Here is a 19,493-nt window from a genome sequence, read left to right as displayed (position 1 = left end):
TGTGCAAGGAGAGTTGTCATTATTACATGTAAGAAGCATAACAAGTAGCCTAAATTGATCACAGTGAGTAATTATAGCCTAAAACCAAGAATTAGGTGCAAATCACTATGGACAGAAGACAAAAGCAGAACAACTATATAGTATTGCATATCTACGACGCCCATGTGCCCAGGCATGTATTATATGCAGGGATAATAATAATAATGTTAATAATGTTAATAATAATAATGTTAATAATAATAATAATAATAATAATAATAATAATAATAATAATAATAATAATAATAATAATAATAATAATAATAATAATAATGTCATCGTGGCCAAAATCATAATTCAATCCATACACTGTACAAATCGGCAATCTGCAGTGGCCCCATACTCTAGATTTTGGATGAATCTTACTTTATCATTGAGAAGTTTCTGGTGTTAAACAAGAACCAGTGTTTGGCAATGTATTGGTGGGCCTCTACATTCTTCTTAAATAAAACGAGGATGCAACTGCTCTGACTCATCTTTGCCCTAGCTATTTATTTATTTTGTTTGTGAATGTATTTAAAAAAATATCTTATTTAGTTTTATTTTATTTTATTTTATTTTATTGCTAAGATACCATTACTTAGGAAGGATTCTAATGTTATGGCCTTTTTATATACAGTCTATGGTTATGGCCGGTTTGGCAGTTTAGCTATGGAAAATATGAATGGAGATGTTTTTCTATTTTAGGATTCTTCTGTCATTGGCTGGTTGAACTTGGAATGGACCATCTATTATTATCATGCAAATGTCTCTTTTTTAACTCGCGCAGTCCAAATTAAAATGGTCTATGTTTATTCTCGTTCATTTTAGCATGACCTTTTTTTACTCATAGTTAATTTCCGCCCATTCAATAAATCACAACACAACCGGTTTCCTCACCCTCCACTGAGAGAGGTGGTACGTCCCCTGTCGCTCTGCTAGCAAGAGAGGGAGGGTCAACATGGCGTCTGAACAGGTCCGTTATGTTTAATATTTGTTGTTATTCTTGCTTTTTACTCCGCGTTTTGCTGACGCATGCGTTAACAGGAAAATGATATATATTCAATACATGTGAATATATTAATATATCAACAAACATAAATGTCTGGAGCTTCGTTGTCAGCCCTATGGTAGTATCATGGTAATAAATGCTGGCCTCCGCTTCATTATTATGAGCAGTGTTGTGAAAATAAAAATATTTTAGCACCTTTAGACCTGCTTGCTGTCTGACAACGAAGTCATTTTGCTAATATAAAGAGCATAGACGTTGTATGGTAATTAGACTATTGAGTTTAATTCCATTTTACTGCTAAAATAAGTGCAGTTTATTTTTAGTCACGGCCACAGACAGGGAGGCTCGGGCCATTTAACTGAGATACATTCCAGAGACTCTGAAGATAAGTAGGAACTCAGACCTTAGGTTTGTCATGGTCATGGACAGTACATGCAGATGGAGGTGGAGACGGTCATACACAGAGAAGACGGTTTACTAGTCTTAGCGAGAAGAGGATGAAAACAGTTCACCTGTGGGTAAATACTCTGATGTTGAGGTGATCTCAGTATGGACATGGAAATTTGACTTTAACAGGTTAAGTCTGTATCTGTAGAGGATGTTATGAGGCTATAAAAGTATTTGTAAGGAAATTGTTATTTTTGTTGTTTAATTCTATGACTTAAAATGAATTACTGACTGTTAATTGTTCCCCTTACTGCAAAAAAAAGTCTAGATTTTAGTGTTATAAGACTGTTTTTCCTTCCAGGAAAGCTCCAATGGGCCGGTGAAGAAGTCCATGCGAGAGAAGGCTATAGAAAGACGTAATATCAACAAGGAACATAACAGTAACTTTAAAGCTGGCTATGTGCCCATAGAAGAAGAGCGTCTGCATAAGACAGGGCTGAGAGGACGCAAGGGAAACATGGCTATTTGCATCATTGTCCTCCTCTTCCTCCTTGCCTTAATTAACCTCATTGTGAGTACAACAATCCTAAATGTACTTGCCCATGGATCCTCCTCATCAGGCTGACTTAAGTGATGACTGCATGGTTGGATGAATTGTGAATCAAGTGTTTTCATTTCCTTTTTTTTACTGTTCTTCAGATCACACTAGTAATATGGACAGTGATCCGTATCGGTCCGAACGGCTGTGACAGTATGGAGTTCCATGAGACTGGCCTGCTGCGCTTCAAACAGAAGGCGGACATGGGCATCGTTCACCCACTGCACAAGAGCACAGTCGGAGGCCGTAAGGACCAGGACCTGGTCATTGTTGGCAACAATAACCCGGTGAGAAACAGAGTATATGTCCAGTGAAGACTAAACCCTTAAAGAACAGAAAATGGCACACTGTTTTCAGAATTCATACTCATACACTTTATTTTATTTGTGTTGTTCCAGGTTGTGTTCCAGCAAGGCAATACTAAACTGAGTGTAGAAAAGGACAAGACCTCAGTCGTCAGTGACGTTGGCATATCCTTCACAGACCCTCGCACCCAGACCACATTCTTCAGCACAGACTTTGAGAACCATGAGTTCCATTTGCCGAAAGGAGTCAAGGTCCTCAGCGTTAAAAAGGCCTCCACAGAAAGGGTGTGTAAGTTGTTAATAACTGTCTGATGACTGTTCACAAAAAAGTCAATCATTTATGATGTTAGTGTTTCTATAGTAGCATAGAGTATTATTATAAACAATAACTGGTGAATTGAAATTCATTTTATATGCAAATGAATATTAAAGCATTAAATAAAAAAATGAAAATTCTGGCCCAACGTATTCCTGGGTCCTCGCCCCAAGTCTGGCCCATATACTGAAGTACAGTATATACTATACAGAATTGGTCCAAATGTGGAAGTAGCATCTCACAATCATAACGTATATGGGCCAGATTTAGGCTGTGGAACCAGGCGTTTACTGGGCCAGAAGGTAACAAGCATGTGACCCAGATATGGGCTGTATTAATTTTGCTATCTAAACTTACTGTGCTCCATCCATGTAAAATAGAGGGAGATAAGACCCCAGAAAGAAATTCAGTTTTCAATATGGCAACAACTGAGCACACATGGCCCTGACAATCTTGGAGTATCTTTAGAATAAGTGTGTGAATGTTTTTGAGTGGAGCACCAAAAGCTTGTAGATTGTAAATCTGAAATCTGAAAGTCAAAGCAGGTGAGCAGTGCTGATGAATGCAGTTTCAGGATGACTCTAAGCTGTAATGATCTACAACAAAGCTGTCACAAGGGTTCAAAACAGAGGTCTGAATATGATGAAATATTTCAGGTTTTAATCTTTAATAACTGGAGGAAAATAATTCTAAAAGCATGTAGTGTGTAATTATGAAAAAAAAATGATGGCAGGTTGATGCCAAAAATATATTTTAATTTAATGGAGTCTAAATGTGAAAAAGCCTTTGTATATGCTGTTTACAGTGTTGGCAAATATGTGTGGTTGTCTCTGATTTTAGATCACCAGCAGTGCAGCATCTGACCTGCACATCAAAGGTGACAGCAAGGCTATTATTCGTGGTAATGAGGGGGTCAACATCATGGGCCGGACTGTCGAGTTCAAAATGGGTGGAGGCATCGAGCTGAGGGCTGTAAGTATGGAAATGTATTTGATATGATTTGATGTGTAGCAATATACAAACAGTTGCATAAATACAGTGCAACACTGACGAAGGTGCTACTGTAATGCTGTTCTTGTGGGCCTTCCTCTGTGCATAGTGAAAATCTAACAGATGGTCCAGGATGGTCTTCAATCAGCCCAAAAGGGCACATGTCACACCATGGAAGCCCAAATCAAATTCAGGTCTCTAATGCTGCCTTCAGAATGACTTCTGGGTCTGCACCCATCTACTTGAACTCAATCACTCAGCCTTATGCTCCTTCTCAGCCACTGCGTTCCTCCAGGGAATGTTGTCTGGCATCACCATCCCTGCACATAAGGCAATCTCAGTCCCATTTGTTCTGGTCTGTGGTTCCCCGATGATGGAACAATCCAGCAGGTTCTATCAGAGCAGGGGCGTCCCTGTCTATCTTCAAGAATCTCCTGAAAAGAGCACTGCCTTTCCTAAACCTGTAACATGTCTAACTAGCACTTTTGGTGAACTTCCTCACACGATTTCCTTACACTTATTAAATAGATGTAGTACCTAACACTTACATCAAGGTTTCCCACTGCACTGAACCTTTACTGATGTCCTTCACTTGTAAGTCGCTTTGGATAAAAGTGTCTGCCAAATAAGTAAATGTAAGATGAAGCTCAGATGACACATGCATTATTTATTTTCCTCTTTGCAGGAAAACAGCATCATTCTCAATGGATCAGTCATGTTCAATGCCACACGCATCCCTAACTCCGCAGGAGATGTGTATTTCGATGAGGGTCTGGAGAGGTACAAGCTCTGTATGTGTGCAGATGGGACTCTGTTCCGTGTGCAGGTGAAATATCCCAACATGGGCTGCCAGACATCAGATAACCCATGTAGAAAAGCTCACTAGGAGACTGGGCTGGAATCTGCTGACTACACATTTGCATACATAGGACATTCTATAGGAAATTCATCATGACTCACACATAATAATACCTCTGTAGTTCACCTGACAAATTCTGTATCCCTTATTTTGTTTGCAAAGCAGGAATTGTGTTACAATTCCTTACCACTTGGCCAAAGATATTAACATACATGCTGAAGTATTTTTATTGTTCTGCAGATTTGCCAACTTTATTTAAACTTCATTGTGCCATGTAAGTGCATAACACTGCTATATTTAACATTATACTGTGGTTTACACCGCCCATTGGCAGCAATTAGAAGCTACAGTTTTAACTTTTTGCCATACCGTCCAGTATTACTAAAATACACTCAGTTGGCAGTTTATCAGGTACACTTAGATAGAACTAACACAGTGTAATACAGCAGTCCTGCAATGAATCCTCCTTCATGAAGGTTTTAATGTTTAGTTTTTATTGAAATCGTTCTTAATTCAACTGCATCATCATTTTGAAGGATGTAGTCTGAGATGCTGTTGAACTGTACTGCATTATACAGAGAGGTGTTTCTGTTATTTAGCGTACCTGCACTGATATAAATGGGATGGACAAAATAATAGAAACATCTGTTTTTGTAACACAATACAATTCAACAGCAACATAAACTGCAGCCTCCAAAACGACAATGAAGTTGAATCAACACCTCTCTGAAACTGAACATTATAACGGTCATGAAGGAGGATTTATTGCAGGACTGCATTAGTTTTAGCTTGGTGTGCCTAATCAACTGCCAACTGAGTCTGTAGACGTTGTAGAAGGCTTATATATGAATTTATTTGCTATTCATTGTTCCTGGCAGCTGTGTTTGATATTTTCTTTATTATTTTCGCTGACAAGTGTAAGACACTAAAAGATTATATTGACCTATGTGACGTTTGCTGGTGAAATGCACATAACTGGAATCAACTGTAAAACAACACATACATTTTAAGCCATCCAGTAATGCAAAGTAGAATAGGTCTCTTTCTGTTCATCTTGGACAGTCCATCTTGCACGTGCCAATGGATTTACAAGGGATGATATATGATATAATACACACACACACACACACACACACCGTTATATACGTATAGATATATATAAAATATTCTAATTTTGTTGCAAAAGCTTTTTTACAGTGAAATAATACAGTATTAAAAAACAAGAGTGTTTGCACTAAGTTAAACTACAGATTAATGCAGATCTCTTTAAATGTTCATCAGGAGTTTAAATCATCAGTAACTTGGTTTGATGCCTATATTGAGTGGTTTGAATTTTGTGCAATATAGTCTATAATTGATTTGATGTTTATTTCGCTCTGGATTGTCTTGTCTGTTTGTTAATAATGTCATGATGTAGTTTTTCTCCAAGCATCACAGACCTGATGCCTGTTGTGAGAGAATGGAGTGTTTATGATCCACTAAATGGAAAAAAAATGGCAACCAGCCTTATTTTAAAATGTGTCCAACATTTCATTGCTATTTTTGTTTCAATAAAGAAACATGTTGTGATGTGAAACTTGTTATCATTGGTTTCAGTAAATTCCATGAGTGTTTACATTGTCATTTGGAACCATAAAGGAATACTATGCCTCGTTATGCTGTTTTATTGTGCAGCAGAATGTGCAGCCAGGGCATGGTTCACTTCATAAATTTTCAAGATCAGTTATCTATCATGCATAAAGAGGAAAACAATGACAGTAAGACATTAACTAGACATGTAAATGATTGAATGAATCACAGAAGGGCGTCTCTGGACAGTTGCATGTTAAGCTAGACGCAGCAAAATATACTTCAGACTTTGATCAGAGACTGCTAGAGACAGCTAGAGTTCATACACTTAAAGCACGGTGGGTGTGAAGAGAGTCACAAGTTTTTCTGTCAGCTTGGCAAAGAGTGGATCACAGGTGAGTCTGATGTTTTTAACTTGTATATTGTACATCTTTGAAGTCTTTTCATGTTAGTTAATGACTTGCTTTGTGATGATGAGTTGTGCTTTTGATCTTTTCACCTTGTATTTTAATGATTTCAGTAGGGATTGTACAAACTCATAGTCTTTCACACAACATATCCCAGTAATAAAGATTGGTTTTATTTTTCTTATTTTGAGTTAGTCCTGATAACTGTCATATTGTGTGCTTTCAGGACCAGTCGTGATGGCAGTGGCACAGGGGCCGGTCTTGGCTGCTGTGCTGCTCCTTGTCTGTGCTGGGGTCCATTGCTCCTCTCTCCCACCTATCTGTCCAGAGTCTTGCACCTGTCAGAGAGCTCCCCTGTTGAACTGTTCGTCCTCTGGCCTCTCCTATGTCCCGCAACAAATCCAGGACTCTGTCACCGAGCTGGACTTGTCTCACAATCTCCTCAATTCTGTATCACTCCACCGGCCACATCGCAACCTCAGGAATGTGTGGCTGGGAAACAACACTATCACACACTTGTCTCTCTGCATAGAGAGAAGCCTGGGCAGCCAATCTGTTAGTGGTAGACATCTACATCGCTTGAGACCTTCGAGCAGACGCAGATGCGTATCTTGGGCCCCCACCCTGCAGCTGCTATCTGTTGAGAGGAATCAGCTGGTGCAACTCCCAGAGGGTGAGGCAGTGTAATACGGTCATACACCCATATTTTTACCACTATCATAGGACATGAACAGCACAATAACCATTGATTCCAGTGAACAGACCATAAAAAAATACACCTATACTCTATCAGGAGTTGCTGTTGCAGAAAGGCCAACATATCGTGGCATCATTTTCATACACCTCCATATCAGTTGTTGTTATGACATTTTGATCTGTGATGAATTTGCATCAAACTTGCTCTTATCAACTAGTGGTGGAAGTAGGGTATAACAGTATAAGAAGACTTAATGTCAAAATTTTTATTTAAGCAAATGTACAGCAGTATTTGTGGAAAAAAGCACTTGAAATATCAAAAGTAAAAGTATTCCTTACTGCCTTACAAAGGCAGACAATGGTAAGTATGGAAGGTGAAGTAGATTTTTAGTTGTAAGTTTAAGTATGTAACAGCTGATAAAAAATGTGATTTTGAACACCATGTCTCTGCAAAAATTGTTAGCTTAGCTTAGATAAGCTAAGCTAGCTAGCTTTAAGTGGGACTAGTTTGTCTGATGTTACATTTTTTTTCTCCATTATGTTAGATTTACCTCCTGCCTTATGTGGTATAACAAACTAGATTTAAAAATAGATTTATTTCAATTACAGGAAACAGGTTGGATAAAGTCTGTAAATTAGCTTTAGCTAAGGCTAGCTGTGACTACACTGCAGTTAGCCTTAAGCTGCTTGAGTGTAGCCACTGTGGTTTTTACTTGTATTTTGTAATTCTTAAAAAATGTACATGTTGTGTTTTATTAGAATTACACACTGATAAATATACGACAGATGTTAAAAACTCAGATTCTGGTCAGAATCACTGTATTTTGATTTTGTAGGGAAGTTTAGGCAGCGTTACATTGTTATACGGTATCATTGGATGGTTATTATTGGTTTGTTTAGATGTAGCCAGCACCTTAATGCTGTAGTTGGTTGAGGTGGAGCTTATTTTAATTGGTTTATATATAAAACTACTTCTTTTGTTGTTTATTGCTGTAATTTAATCCACAACAATGCATCATATTCCATAAACTGATCACGTTTTGTTTCTAAAATCTCAATCTGAAAAGTAACTGGTAACTATCACTCTTAAACACATGTAGTTTGATAAAAGGTACAATAATTCCCTCTGGAATGCAGAGCAGTAGAAGTAGAAGGTAACTTTAATGGACATACTCAAGCAAAGTACATGTGGCTCAAAACCATTCTTTACTATAGTACTTGAGTAAATGTACGTAGTTACTTTCCAGCTCTGTTGTGTTGTCAACACAATAGTACTCTATGAAACAAACCTGCAGAATTGAATAATCCTACATATTATGACCATTAACATGATTAGAAATGCAAACAGATATGTGTAGGAACTCATTCCTTAGACTTAAATTGTGTATAGGGCAGTGTTCACAATAATGTGTAGTATCTTATATTGACTTGTAAATCACACCTAATAGGTTCTATGGCTAAATAGTTATAGTTACCTATGATATACATATACTTTAGTATCTCTATGTATAGAAACCTGAAGTAGACAGTGACATAATCACTTTAATGAATTTCATCTTGATGGAGATGAACCATCTCTTCAACAATGACTCTGTATGATAAGAAGTGCAATGTGACTGGTTTTTTGTGTCTTCTGAGCGTACTGATTGTGGACTGTTTTCCTTACAAGTGTCCCATCCTTTTTGGCTTGTGACCCATTTAACTACAGCTTTATCTACTTGTGATCCCGTGTCACAGGTGTCATATGCACATGTCAAGAGTTTTTGCCTCTAAACTTTTCAGATTGTGTTATGTGAATCAATGTTCCTAGCCTGAAGAGATATAACTCAAAAAAACAAATCAAGTGTAGGTGTAACGAGGGAAATTTAACTTTATGGAGCAAAACTTTTTTTGTTGTGACAGACTAGAGTGGTCTGGACTTCCAGGTTTGGGATTTGATCTCAGGATGACTGTCCCTGTTTTGAAACTGTTTTGTGTATGGGTGATTACAGATTGTGCCTCTGATAGTGAAGTTGCACAATGAACATGATACACCTTTTATTTGCCCTCTGGAATGTCACTGAGATACGTCCTTGAGTCAGACCATGGGTGGTCCACTCACAGCTATATTGGTTACCAAATTCTGGTCTGACGCCCACTAATTTGTTTATTGTAGAATTATAAATCTGTGAGCTGTGTCCATGACTGTTACTGTCTTTTCATTTGAGTGTCACTAATAAACAAACCATCTCATTTATAGCCCTTATCTTTAGTGCTGTGCTCCACTCAGAAATGATTAAACCTCCCAAGATAATGACACTGTACAGCTGTCAGGCAATCACAGTTTTTATGGACATTCCAGTGACTCAAACATAAGAGTAAACATTCGACGTAACTTTTACATTTTCCTCCTGCATCATGTTATTTTAAAGAATTCCCTCTGTGGGGTTGAACATGTGTGTTTCAAGGAAATGTACTCTTTTAAAGGCATGTGTGGATGGTCCGTTTACTTAGCAAGAGCTGTGTTGACAGTCATGGACTTCTTTCCTGTTTGGTATTCAGCTCACAGACCCCTCAGTGCCTCTCTAATGAAGCACAGACTCACAGCACCTTACTTTAGCTCAGCAGACTCAGGGAGATTGTCTCGGGTGAGTGAAAAGGGGGGAGACTGGCAGCAGGGAAGAATGAGCACCACAGAAAAATTTGCAGCCCCTAATTAGTCATATTGTAAAGATGTTCACAGTCAAAATAGACTGGAAGACTTTAGATTGGTACTCCAGGGAAGGGGTTTTCATTGATTCAGATATTTTACACTATTCGCTTCTTAGAAGTCCACACAGAGGTCTGTAGTTTACATTATTAAACCTCAGCATTGAAAACACTGCAGTAATGCAAACAAAATGACCATATACCTAAAAATGAGCAAATTTTCAGCTTACATAACAGCAAAGAATGTAAAGCAGCACAGGACTAAGAGGACATGAGCAAAATCGACATGTTGTTACCACTGAAAACCTGTAACATATGGTACATTCCTCCCTTCAGGAGCCACTCCATCAAGGTTACTGTTGAGTTCTAATTAAAGCACTTATTTTCTGTCATCCAGGGCTAGAGGGTAGTGCGTCCTTATGGGTTCTGCAGCTTTCCTTCAACAGGATCTCAACTCTACAACCAGGAGACCTTAGCCATCTTCGACAGCTGAAAGAGCTACACCTACAACATAATCTCATCACAAGTCTCCATCCACAGGTGTTCCAGGATTTAGCCCAGCTCAAGGTAAGATTGACTGTTCCTTCATAATATGACTTATTGAAAAAAATCAAAAAAGAGTGTGCAGCTGAACTGTATCTTTTCATTGTTTTAGCAATCATATTACATGTCTTAGTATCTGCTGAATTGTGTCCCCCTTAAAGGTCCTTGATCTGAGCTTCAACATTTTGACCAGTCTCCATCCTTTGATGTACCTCTCTCTGCGTAATTTTGAGGCAGATGTTAGGCTGGGTGGGAACAGGTGGCAGTGTGACTGCAGCATGCGCAGTCTAAGACGGCGGATGGCCTATGACAGCAGCAGAGGCCTGCAGACCTGGAGCATGGTGTGTGCTGTCCCCTCTAGCCTCTCAGGCAAAGACCTGCTACAGCTGGAGGAGGATGACCTAAACTGTTTTGGTACTGAAAACAGGCCAGAGCTCCATCAAGATGTCACAGTTTATAGCGGCTCTGAGATACTGCTGACATGCTCTACAAAAGGTAACACAAAAGTGTAAAAAAGCTTAATACATATACTAAAATGTAGGTCAGTCCAACTACATGTCTATGTTGTCTTCTCTGTAGACTCGATGTTGTGGACGCCCAGTGGTCAAGCATCTGTGAGCCAACCTCAGGCTGATCTGCTCATCAGTGATGTCACAGAAAGAGACACGGGACTATATGTGTGTATGTCTGAACAACATGCAGTTGTGTCTGTTTTTAACCTCCAAATCAGTAGAATAGGAGGTGCAAGAAGAAAAACTAGAAGTTTACCCAGAACCAGCCGACAACTGATCCCACAGGAAACCCTGAATAGGATAGGTCAAGAAAGGCATCACAGAGCTACGCAGTGTAACTTGGCTCTGGCTGTGTGTCTGTCTGTTTTCATCACATTTGTGATAGCCTTTATCCTTGGGGTCTTAGCAAGACCTTGTATTGATATTCTTTGGACAAAGGTGACCAAAAAGAAAAGCCCCTCTGTAACCAACTCTGTCTCATCTGTAGAACAGAGACAATATGAGAATGAGGCCTTCTCCAGTGGCGAGGAACCAGAAGAGATAGTAACTCATAGGGAACGTAGAGTCACATTTAGCACTATAGATTATAGAGAAGATAGTAATGTACAATATTATGATACTGTAGCCAGTGGCGACCAGGAAAGCATCAATAATGATGCAGTGGTTGAATGTGAAGCAGCAAACGCTGAGGAGGAAAAGCATCCAGCTGGAGATTCAGGAAGTGAAAACAGCTTACAACAGAGCGGTCCAGAGGACAACCAGAGAGATGGCAGACACCTCTCAGGCACCACAGATATAGGACACACACACAAAATGGAGTTTGAACATATCCCAGACCCTGTTGAGCTGGAGGAGAGAAGAAGCTTGTCTTCATGCTCAGATTCTTCACTATCTCACAGAGCATTGAAAGAGGACAAAATAACCCAGGGGGACCACACAACACCTCAGTTGACAGAGGACTCCATTCAGCAGAGAGCTGATCTCTCCACATCTAAGAAAATAGAGGTGCCACAAATTTCCATAGAGGACAAAAGTGAAATTCCTGAATTTTCCTCCGAGCCCTTCGCAGATTGGTCCCCACATACAAATAATACCAATCCAACAGACTTCAATCTATCACAGGAGAATGAAGAACTGTTTGAATTTAGTGATTCTGCTCGAAGCACATCTGCAAGGTCCAGCATTGTGTTTGGTTCTTTTAATGACTCAAAACTGACTGTGGTACCCACTTCAGAAAAACAAAATAGGGATATGTCCAGCTCCAGCTCATATATCAGTGAGGATGAGCCTACACAATACACTGTGAACTCAGACCAGGAGAAGAAAGAAAATGTAGAAAGGAACCATAATAAATCTGAGGTCACTAATACTCGTCTTAAGCACAATGCTAGTTATGAACAGCAGATCCATGGTGTAGTTCCAATCAGGACGTCAGTGGGATTTAATCAGTGTGATTACAGACATGATACAGAGAGACCAGAGAATCCTTTATCCTCTTCTTCAAGCGACAGTGCTGGGGAGCCAGTGCAGGGAGAACGGAAGGAAAAATCCAAATATGACAAGCTGAGCAGCAGGGATACCAGAGAGAAAGTTAAACCCATGCCACGGACAAAGTGGCATGGTCTCAGTTTGGGTGTTACCAGTTTTGGTAAGAGTCTTGATACCAGTGCCCCTTTACCACCTACAGCTTATTCGTCCTCCTCCAGCAGTGAGAGTGAACCAGAAATCACAGAGCTCAAAGTGAAACACAATAATGGCAGATTAAGCCAAATCAAGAAGCATTTGAATATCAGTGCCCCATTGCCACCTACTGATTCATCTTCTAGTGATGACAGTGCAGATCAAGTAATGGATTATACACCGAAGCAAGAAGAGATGCACACAACAAGGCTTCAGGGGCCTGCCCTAGATCTTGAGCATACTACACACATCAAGAGGCATCTAGATATCAAAGCACCATCACCATCTTCTGATTCATCTTCTAGTAGCGACAGTGAGGACAAAACAACACATCGCATAAAGAAACAGGAGCAAGGGGACATACACATGGCAAGTATTCCAGATAAAGTATCTGACTCATCTTCTAGTAGTAACGAAGAAGCTGAAGCATCACATCTTGCAGAGAGGCCTGGGAACGTGGGCATCGCAGAGCTTCCATTGCAAAAATCTCAAACAGTAAATCATGATCCAGATGGAAGGTGGCCTGTCCCAGATCTTGAACATATACCCAGCATCAAAAGGCGTCTAGATATAAAAGCACCATCACCAGACTCAGATTCATCTTCTAGTAGTGACAGTGGGGATGAAACAACAAATCGCATAAAGAAACTGGAACAAGAGAAGATACACATGGCAAGGCTTCCAAATACAGTATCTAAAACTGTAAGTCAAGACCCAGGAACACAGTGGCCTCTCCTTGATCTTGAGCATACTACACACATCAAGAGGCGTCTAGATATAAAAGCTCCATCACCAGACACAGATTCATCTTCTAGTAGTGACAGTGAGGATGAAACAACACACCACACAAAGAAGCAGAGGCCAGGTGTGGTGGAACTTGCAGGTCTTCCATATCAAGAATCTCAAACAGTAAGTCATGATCCAGAAACATTTTGGCCTGCCCTAAATCTTGAGCATATTCCTCGCAGCAAAAGGCGTCTAGATATAAAAGCTCCATCACCATCTTCTGATTCATCTTCTAGTAGTGACAGTGAGGATGAAACAACAAATCGCATAAAGAAACAGGAGCAAGGGAAGATACACATGGCAAGGCTTCCAAATAAAGTATCTCAAACTGTAAGTCATGAGCCAGGAACACAGTGGCCTCTCCTTGATCTTGAGCATACTAAACGCATCAAAAGGCGTCTAGATATAAAAGCACCATCACCAGACTCAGATTTATCATCTAGTAGTGACAGTGAGGATGAAACAACAAATCACTTAAAGAAAGAAGAACAAGGGGTGAGACACATGACAAGGCTTCCAAATACAGTATCTAAAACTGTAAGTCAAGACCCAGGAACGCAGTGGCCTCTTCTTGATCTTGAGCATACTACACGCATCAAGAGGCATCTAGATATCAAAGCACCATCACCATCTTCTGATTCATCTTCTAGTAGCGACAGTGAGGACGAAACAACACATCGCATAAAGAAACAGGAGCAAGGGGACATACACATGGCAAGTATTCCAGATAAAGTATCTGACTCATCTTCTAGTAGTAACGAAGAAGCTGAAGCATCACATCTTGCAGAGAGGCCTGGGAACGTGGGCATCGCAGAGCTTCCATTGCAAAAATCTCAAACAGTAAATCATGATCCAGATGGAAGGTGGCCTGTCCCAGATCTTGAACATATACCCAGCATCAAAAGGCGTCTAGATATAAAAGCACCATCACCAGACTCAGATTCATCTTCTAGTAGTGACAGTGGGGATGAAACAACAAATCGCATAAAGAAACTGGAACAAGAGAAGATACACATGGCAAGGCTTCCAAATACAGTATCTAAAACTGTAAGTCAAGACCCAGGAACACAGTGGCCTCTCCTTGATCTTGAGCATACTACACACATCAAGAGGCGTCTAGATATAAAAGCTCCATCACCAGACACAGATTCATCTTCTAGTAGTGACAGTGAGGATGAAACAACACACCACACAAAGAAGCAGAGGCCAGGTGTGGTGGAACTTGCAGGTCTTCCATATCAAGAATCTCAAACAGTAAGTCATGATCCAGAAACATTTTGGCCTGCCCTAAATCTTGAGCATATTCCTCGCAGCAAAAGGCATCTAGATATAAAAGCTCCATCACCATCTTCTGATTCATCTTCTAGTAGTGACAGTGAGGATGAAACAACAAATCGCATAAAGAAACAGGAGCAAGGGAAGTTACACATGGCAAGGCTTCCAAATAAAGTATCTCAAACTGTAAGTCATGAGCCAGGAACACAGTGGCCTCTCCTTGATCTTGAGCATACTAAACGCATCAAAAGGCGTCTAGATATAAAAGCACCATCACCAGACTCAGATTTATCATCTAGTAGTGACAGTGAGGATGAAACAACAAATCACTTAAAGAAAGAAGAACAAGGGGTGAGACACATGACAAGGCTTCCAAATACAGTATCTAAAACTGTAAGTCAAGACCCAGGAACGCAGTGGCCTCTTCTTGATCTTGAGCATACTACACGCATCAAGAGGCGTCTAGATATAAAAGCTCCATCACCAGACTCGGATTCATCCACTAGTAGTGACAGTGAGGATGAAACAACACACCACACAGATATAAAAGCTCCATCTCCATCACCATCTTCTGATTCATCTTCTAGTAGTGACAGTGAGGTTGAAACAACAAATCGCATAAAGAAACAAGAGCAGGGGAAGATACACATGGCAAGACTTCCAAATAAAGTATCTCAAACTGCAAGTCAAGACCCAGGAACACAGTGGCCTCTCCTTGATCTTGAGCATACTACACGCATCAAGAGGCGTCTAGATATAAAAGCACCATCACCAGACTCAGATTCATCTTCTAGTAGTGACAGTGAGGATGACACAACAAATCGCTTAAAGAAGGAGGAACAAGGGGAGGTACACAAGGCAAGGCTTCCAAATACAGTATCTCAAACTCTAAGTCATGACCCAGGAACACAGTGGCCTCTTCTTCATCTTGAGCATACTACACACATCAAGAGGCATCTAGATATCAAAGCACCATCACGTGACACTGATTCATCTTCTAGTAGTGATGATGAGGATGACCCAACACATCACAAAAAGAGGCCAAGAAAGGTTGTCCAAATTAAGAAACATGAACAAGGGGAGGTACATATTTCAAAATTTCCATTGCAAAAATCTCAAACAATAACACATGATCCAGAAACACTGTGGCCTGCTGTAGATCTTAGAAATATTTCTCACATCAAGAGGCGTTTGGACATCAAAGCACCATTGTCACCTCCAGAGTCATCTTCCAGCAGTGACGAGAGAAACAGTGGGACTACAGACCTACCTGTGAAAGTGAAGAGAGACAGAAATGATGTGGGGATTAGAAATCAACCAGGGACAAAATTGTATGACTTGAATAAAAGTATCCCCTCTGTCAAAAGGCGTTTGAACATCAAAGCACCACCTCAACCAGCAGACTCCTGCTCCTCCAGTAGTGACAATGAAAGACACACAGTGAAACGTGACAGAGACAAAGGTAACGTAGGAATCACAAATCATGACCAACCAACAATGTTGCATAAACTTAATCTCGGTATCCCCTACATCAACAGACGTCTGGATATCAAAGCACCATCACCACAACCAAATCTGGTTCTTAGGAGTGTATCTGTTGGCTCTCAACAGTCTGGATCAAATTCTTCCGGAAGTGAGAGTGAGGGTGAGAACAGAGACTACAATGCTAAAGTAGGAATGGGAGTATCTGCCATATCAGAGGCCTCGGAAAATGAGTTCATAAGGACTCCAAAAAGCCCAGTGATAAACATTTCTCATAATCAAAAGACAGACCACAATATCAAATTAGAAAAGTATGCAGTTATTTCAGATGACTTGGGGGACAAACCAACAAATGACACCATCAGCACAACACCAGAGATAAACCCAGAGCTCCAGTTACGGTGGGCCACCATGAATCTTGGCATCTCACGCTTCAGAAAGCGTCTTGAAATCACATCGCAAAACCATGTACCACCAAATCTGCCCACATCACCTCCACCTGACTTCGCCTCTTCTTCCAGCAGTGAAAGTAGAACTGGGAGTAAAAGCAGCCAAACAAGACTAAAGAGAAGGGGAGATGGGATGCAAGAACTGATATGCACAGATTCATCTCTGATCCTTGAAAATAAACCAGTGAATGTTTCTCTCACACTGAAGAGTCAAGACAACAACTCCAACTTAGTAGAGGTTGAAGAGAGATTAAGAAGAGACTATAGCTCCCCCACAGTTGAAGAAAAGTCAAACTCAGAAACCCTATTGACTGATTTTGGTACTCCAGATGTTAGGGCTTTGGATATCAGAGCTCCATTACAAAGACAATCATCCTCCAGCAGCAACAGTGAGGATGAGATGATCGACCACAGTGTTCCTGGTCTGAGTGTTGGTGTCCCACACATTAAGAGGCGTCTGAATATCAAGGCACCATCACCAGAGCCGAATAAATCCCCATCCTCTTGCAGTGAGAGTGAAAATGAGGTGACAGGATACACTGCACAACAAAGCAGTCATGCATCAAACATGTCAAGAATGACAGACAATGACTCTCAAATCACTTATAAACGTTTAATTATCAAATCTTCATTGCCACTTAAGAGTCAAACTGTAGACCATGCTGAAACGGTAACTGTTGCACAAGAAGGTATATCTCATATTGTGAGCAACAGAAACGTATCTCTTGGCCCAAAGATTCACAGCATGAGCTTTAAAGATAAAGTGAAGAATAGGATGGGGCAGTCCAGAAGCATCACAGATGTGGACCTGCCACATGGGATAAAGTGGACTGGCGTCGGTCGTCATCTGACTGACTTTTCTGCATCCAGTCCAAGGAGACATCTAGATGTGGGATTATCATCTTCACAGCAGGATCCACCTGCAGAGTCAGAACTTAACCCACGTGACTCCTTCAACTTCTCCAGTACTAAAAGTGGCGATAAAATAAAACAAGACAGAGGGACAGCAGATGTGACACAAGTGCATAAATATTCATCTCTGACTGCCAATAGTGTTTCTCTTGGATCTGGCAGAGTTCTTGACAAGTTTGACAAGTCAAGGGGCAGCACAAATGTAAATTTGAGGGCTGTATCTGAGGACAGGAGGGAAAGGAAAGGACTCAGTGCCCTAAAAGCCATGTCATCAGAGAGACAAAAATGGGACACAGAACATGGAGATTTAGATAAGGGTGCATTGCCTCTATGCGATGACCATGGTCCACAAAGTGACACCAGCAGGTTTGACGAAAACATCAAGCCCCTGGCCAAACAGACACTAACACAATCGCAAACTTCCTCTACTTTGGTAGGCAGGAGAGGAGCAGCAGATTTGCTATATAGTATTCCCAGCTACAGGAGCCATAACATTGGAAATATTGACCTATCGCAGGGGGCCCCACCTCCTATTCCAGCAACACCACCACCAGATGAGTCAGTTGGGCTCACATGGATGTCTCCACAGAGCATTACAACAAAAGGGTGGGAAGGTACCACATCCTATCTGCAACACAGCAGAAATGCAGATTAATCTGACCCATCCTCACTTACACCACAAAACCCGACACTCTATTTTAAATTAAACATGACCATCAGTGATGTTTAATGCAGAAACCAATGCATCCTCAACAGTGATAAAACGCACAGATAATTGACATTTTTGTTTTTATCTTAAATCGATTTCACAAATATAAAGCTTAAAATGAAATGTAAATACTAACAAAATTTGTGTTGTTGTCGAGCACAGTAGAGAGCAGATGATGCTTCATTTCTGTAAATTCTTTTTTTTTTTTTAAACTTCCATCACAAAGATGTCTCTCTGTAATCAATTTTGTAACAAGGATCCATATTCTTATCTTTATGGTCATGCATTAATACACTTATAAAGAGACTTAAATAAAACCGTGTATGAACCATATAATGTAAAGTGTTCATTTGTAGAAATAAGTACATCTAAATAATGACAGTATGAGATACTTTGTTTTTTGTTATCAGCAAACTTTTAACCAAAGAGTCCGTAAATAAGCCATTAAGTTAATAAACCATTTTATTTATGTATATAGACATAGGTTATAGTGAAAACAGACATGTAGACACTTACATAGTTTACATACATATATACAGTTGGGACAAGGCTATTCATCCTCCTGCATTGTCATGGGAGAAAACCATATATACAGATCTCTACACTGTATTTGGTAAGCAATCCAACAACTACCTCGACCTTAGATTTTATGCTGATGGTTGATGTGTTGAAATGACCATCGAGGCTTTGATATTCTTCTATCTGAAGTGGATTTCAGTGGTGCGGGTGCTGTTGTTTATTACCTTCACAACAGATTTCAAAGTGTATTTTATGTGAATTGTGACAGTGTGGTGCAAAAATTGCAAAACAAATTTCACACTTCCAATAAATAAAATTAGATCCTGTATACTGGCTGTAGCTGTCTAAAGCTTCACAGCACGTGAAAGGACGTGGAGGATGGGGTAAATGCAGGAGGGAACTCCTGTTCCACCGTGAGGTTACAGGTGTGTTCCAGGTCTTAATAGACATGATCATGTTGTTCATCAGAATTAAGATAACATGATCATGAATATCAAATTAAGCACAAACCACTTGCACAAATTCCTGTACAAAACAAAAAACGCATTTGAAAAATGTTTTCAAAAAATCTCATCCATTCACCAAAGGCTCTGTTGGAGCATGCATGCAAATATTAAATCTTCTGACGATTCAGCATCACACAACAGCCAAAGACAAAAATGTATACATGTGTTACAAGAACATTATACTAGGCGAAAAGAAGAGCATAGCATCATCACACAGTTCCAAACTGTCAGTGTCCATTGTTTTGATTAGATCCTACGGGTGGTACAAAGCAATG

The 19,493-nt window shown here is 40.1% G+C and overlaps 2 protein-coding genes across 3 annotated transcripts; both read left to right on the top strand.

Moving 5' to 3' along the window:
• The first annotated feature begins 916 nt into the window (after positions 1-916).
• On the top strand, positions 917-6,061 carry sgcb (sarcoglycan, beta (dystrophin-associated glycoprotein)). The gene is made up of 6 exons (XM_071486878.1): positions 917-994; positions 1,779-1,988; positions 2,117-2,302; positions 2,414-2,605; positions 3,477-3,608; positions 4,312-6,061. The coding sequence occupies exons 1-6, from the start codon at positions 980-982 to the stop codon at positions 4,510-4,512; spliced, it is 936 nt and encodes a 311-aa protein (XP_071342979.1). The 5' UTR covers positions 917-979; the 3' UTR covers positions 4,513-6,061.
• Positions 6,062-6,338: 277 nt separating this feature from the next.
• Positions 6,339-19,038, top strand: lrrc66 (leucine rich repeat containing 66). 2 transcript variants are annotated; one of them, XR_011692324.1, is made up of 5 exons: positions 6,339-6,449; positions 6,688-7,134; positions 10,243-10,412; positions 10,550-10,883; positions 10,968-19,038. XR_011692324.1 is itself a non-coding variant. In XM_071486877.1 (4 exons), the coding sequence occupies exons 2-4, from the start codon at positions 6,699-6,701 to the stop codon at positions 10,898-10,900; spliced, it is 957 nt and encodes a 318-aa protein (XP_071342978.1). In that variant the 5' UTR covers positions 6,346-6,449; positions 6,688-6,698; the 3' UTR covers positions 10,901-19,038. The 2 variants fall into 2 exon arrangements, 1 of the variants encoding a protein (XP_071342978.1); XM_071486877.1 differs by having other exon boundaries at positions 6,346-6,449; positions 10,550-19,038.
• The last annotated feature ends 455 nt before the right edge of the window (positions 19,039-19,493 follow it).

The sequence above is a fragment of the Trachinotus anak genome, unplaced genomic scaffold (assembly GCF_046630095.1).
Source record: "Trachinotus anak isolate AG129_WGS33_773 ecotype Australia unplaced genomic scaffold, CSIRO_AGI_Tana_v1 ptg000010l, whole genome shotgun sequence".
Lineage (NCBI taxonomy): Eukaryota > Metazoa > Chordata > Actinopteri > Carangiformes > Carangidae > Trachinotus > Trachinotus anak.
Note: the sequence above shows the minus strand (reverse complement) of the source record. Positions and strands in the feature narration are given on the sequence as shown.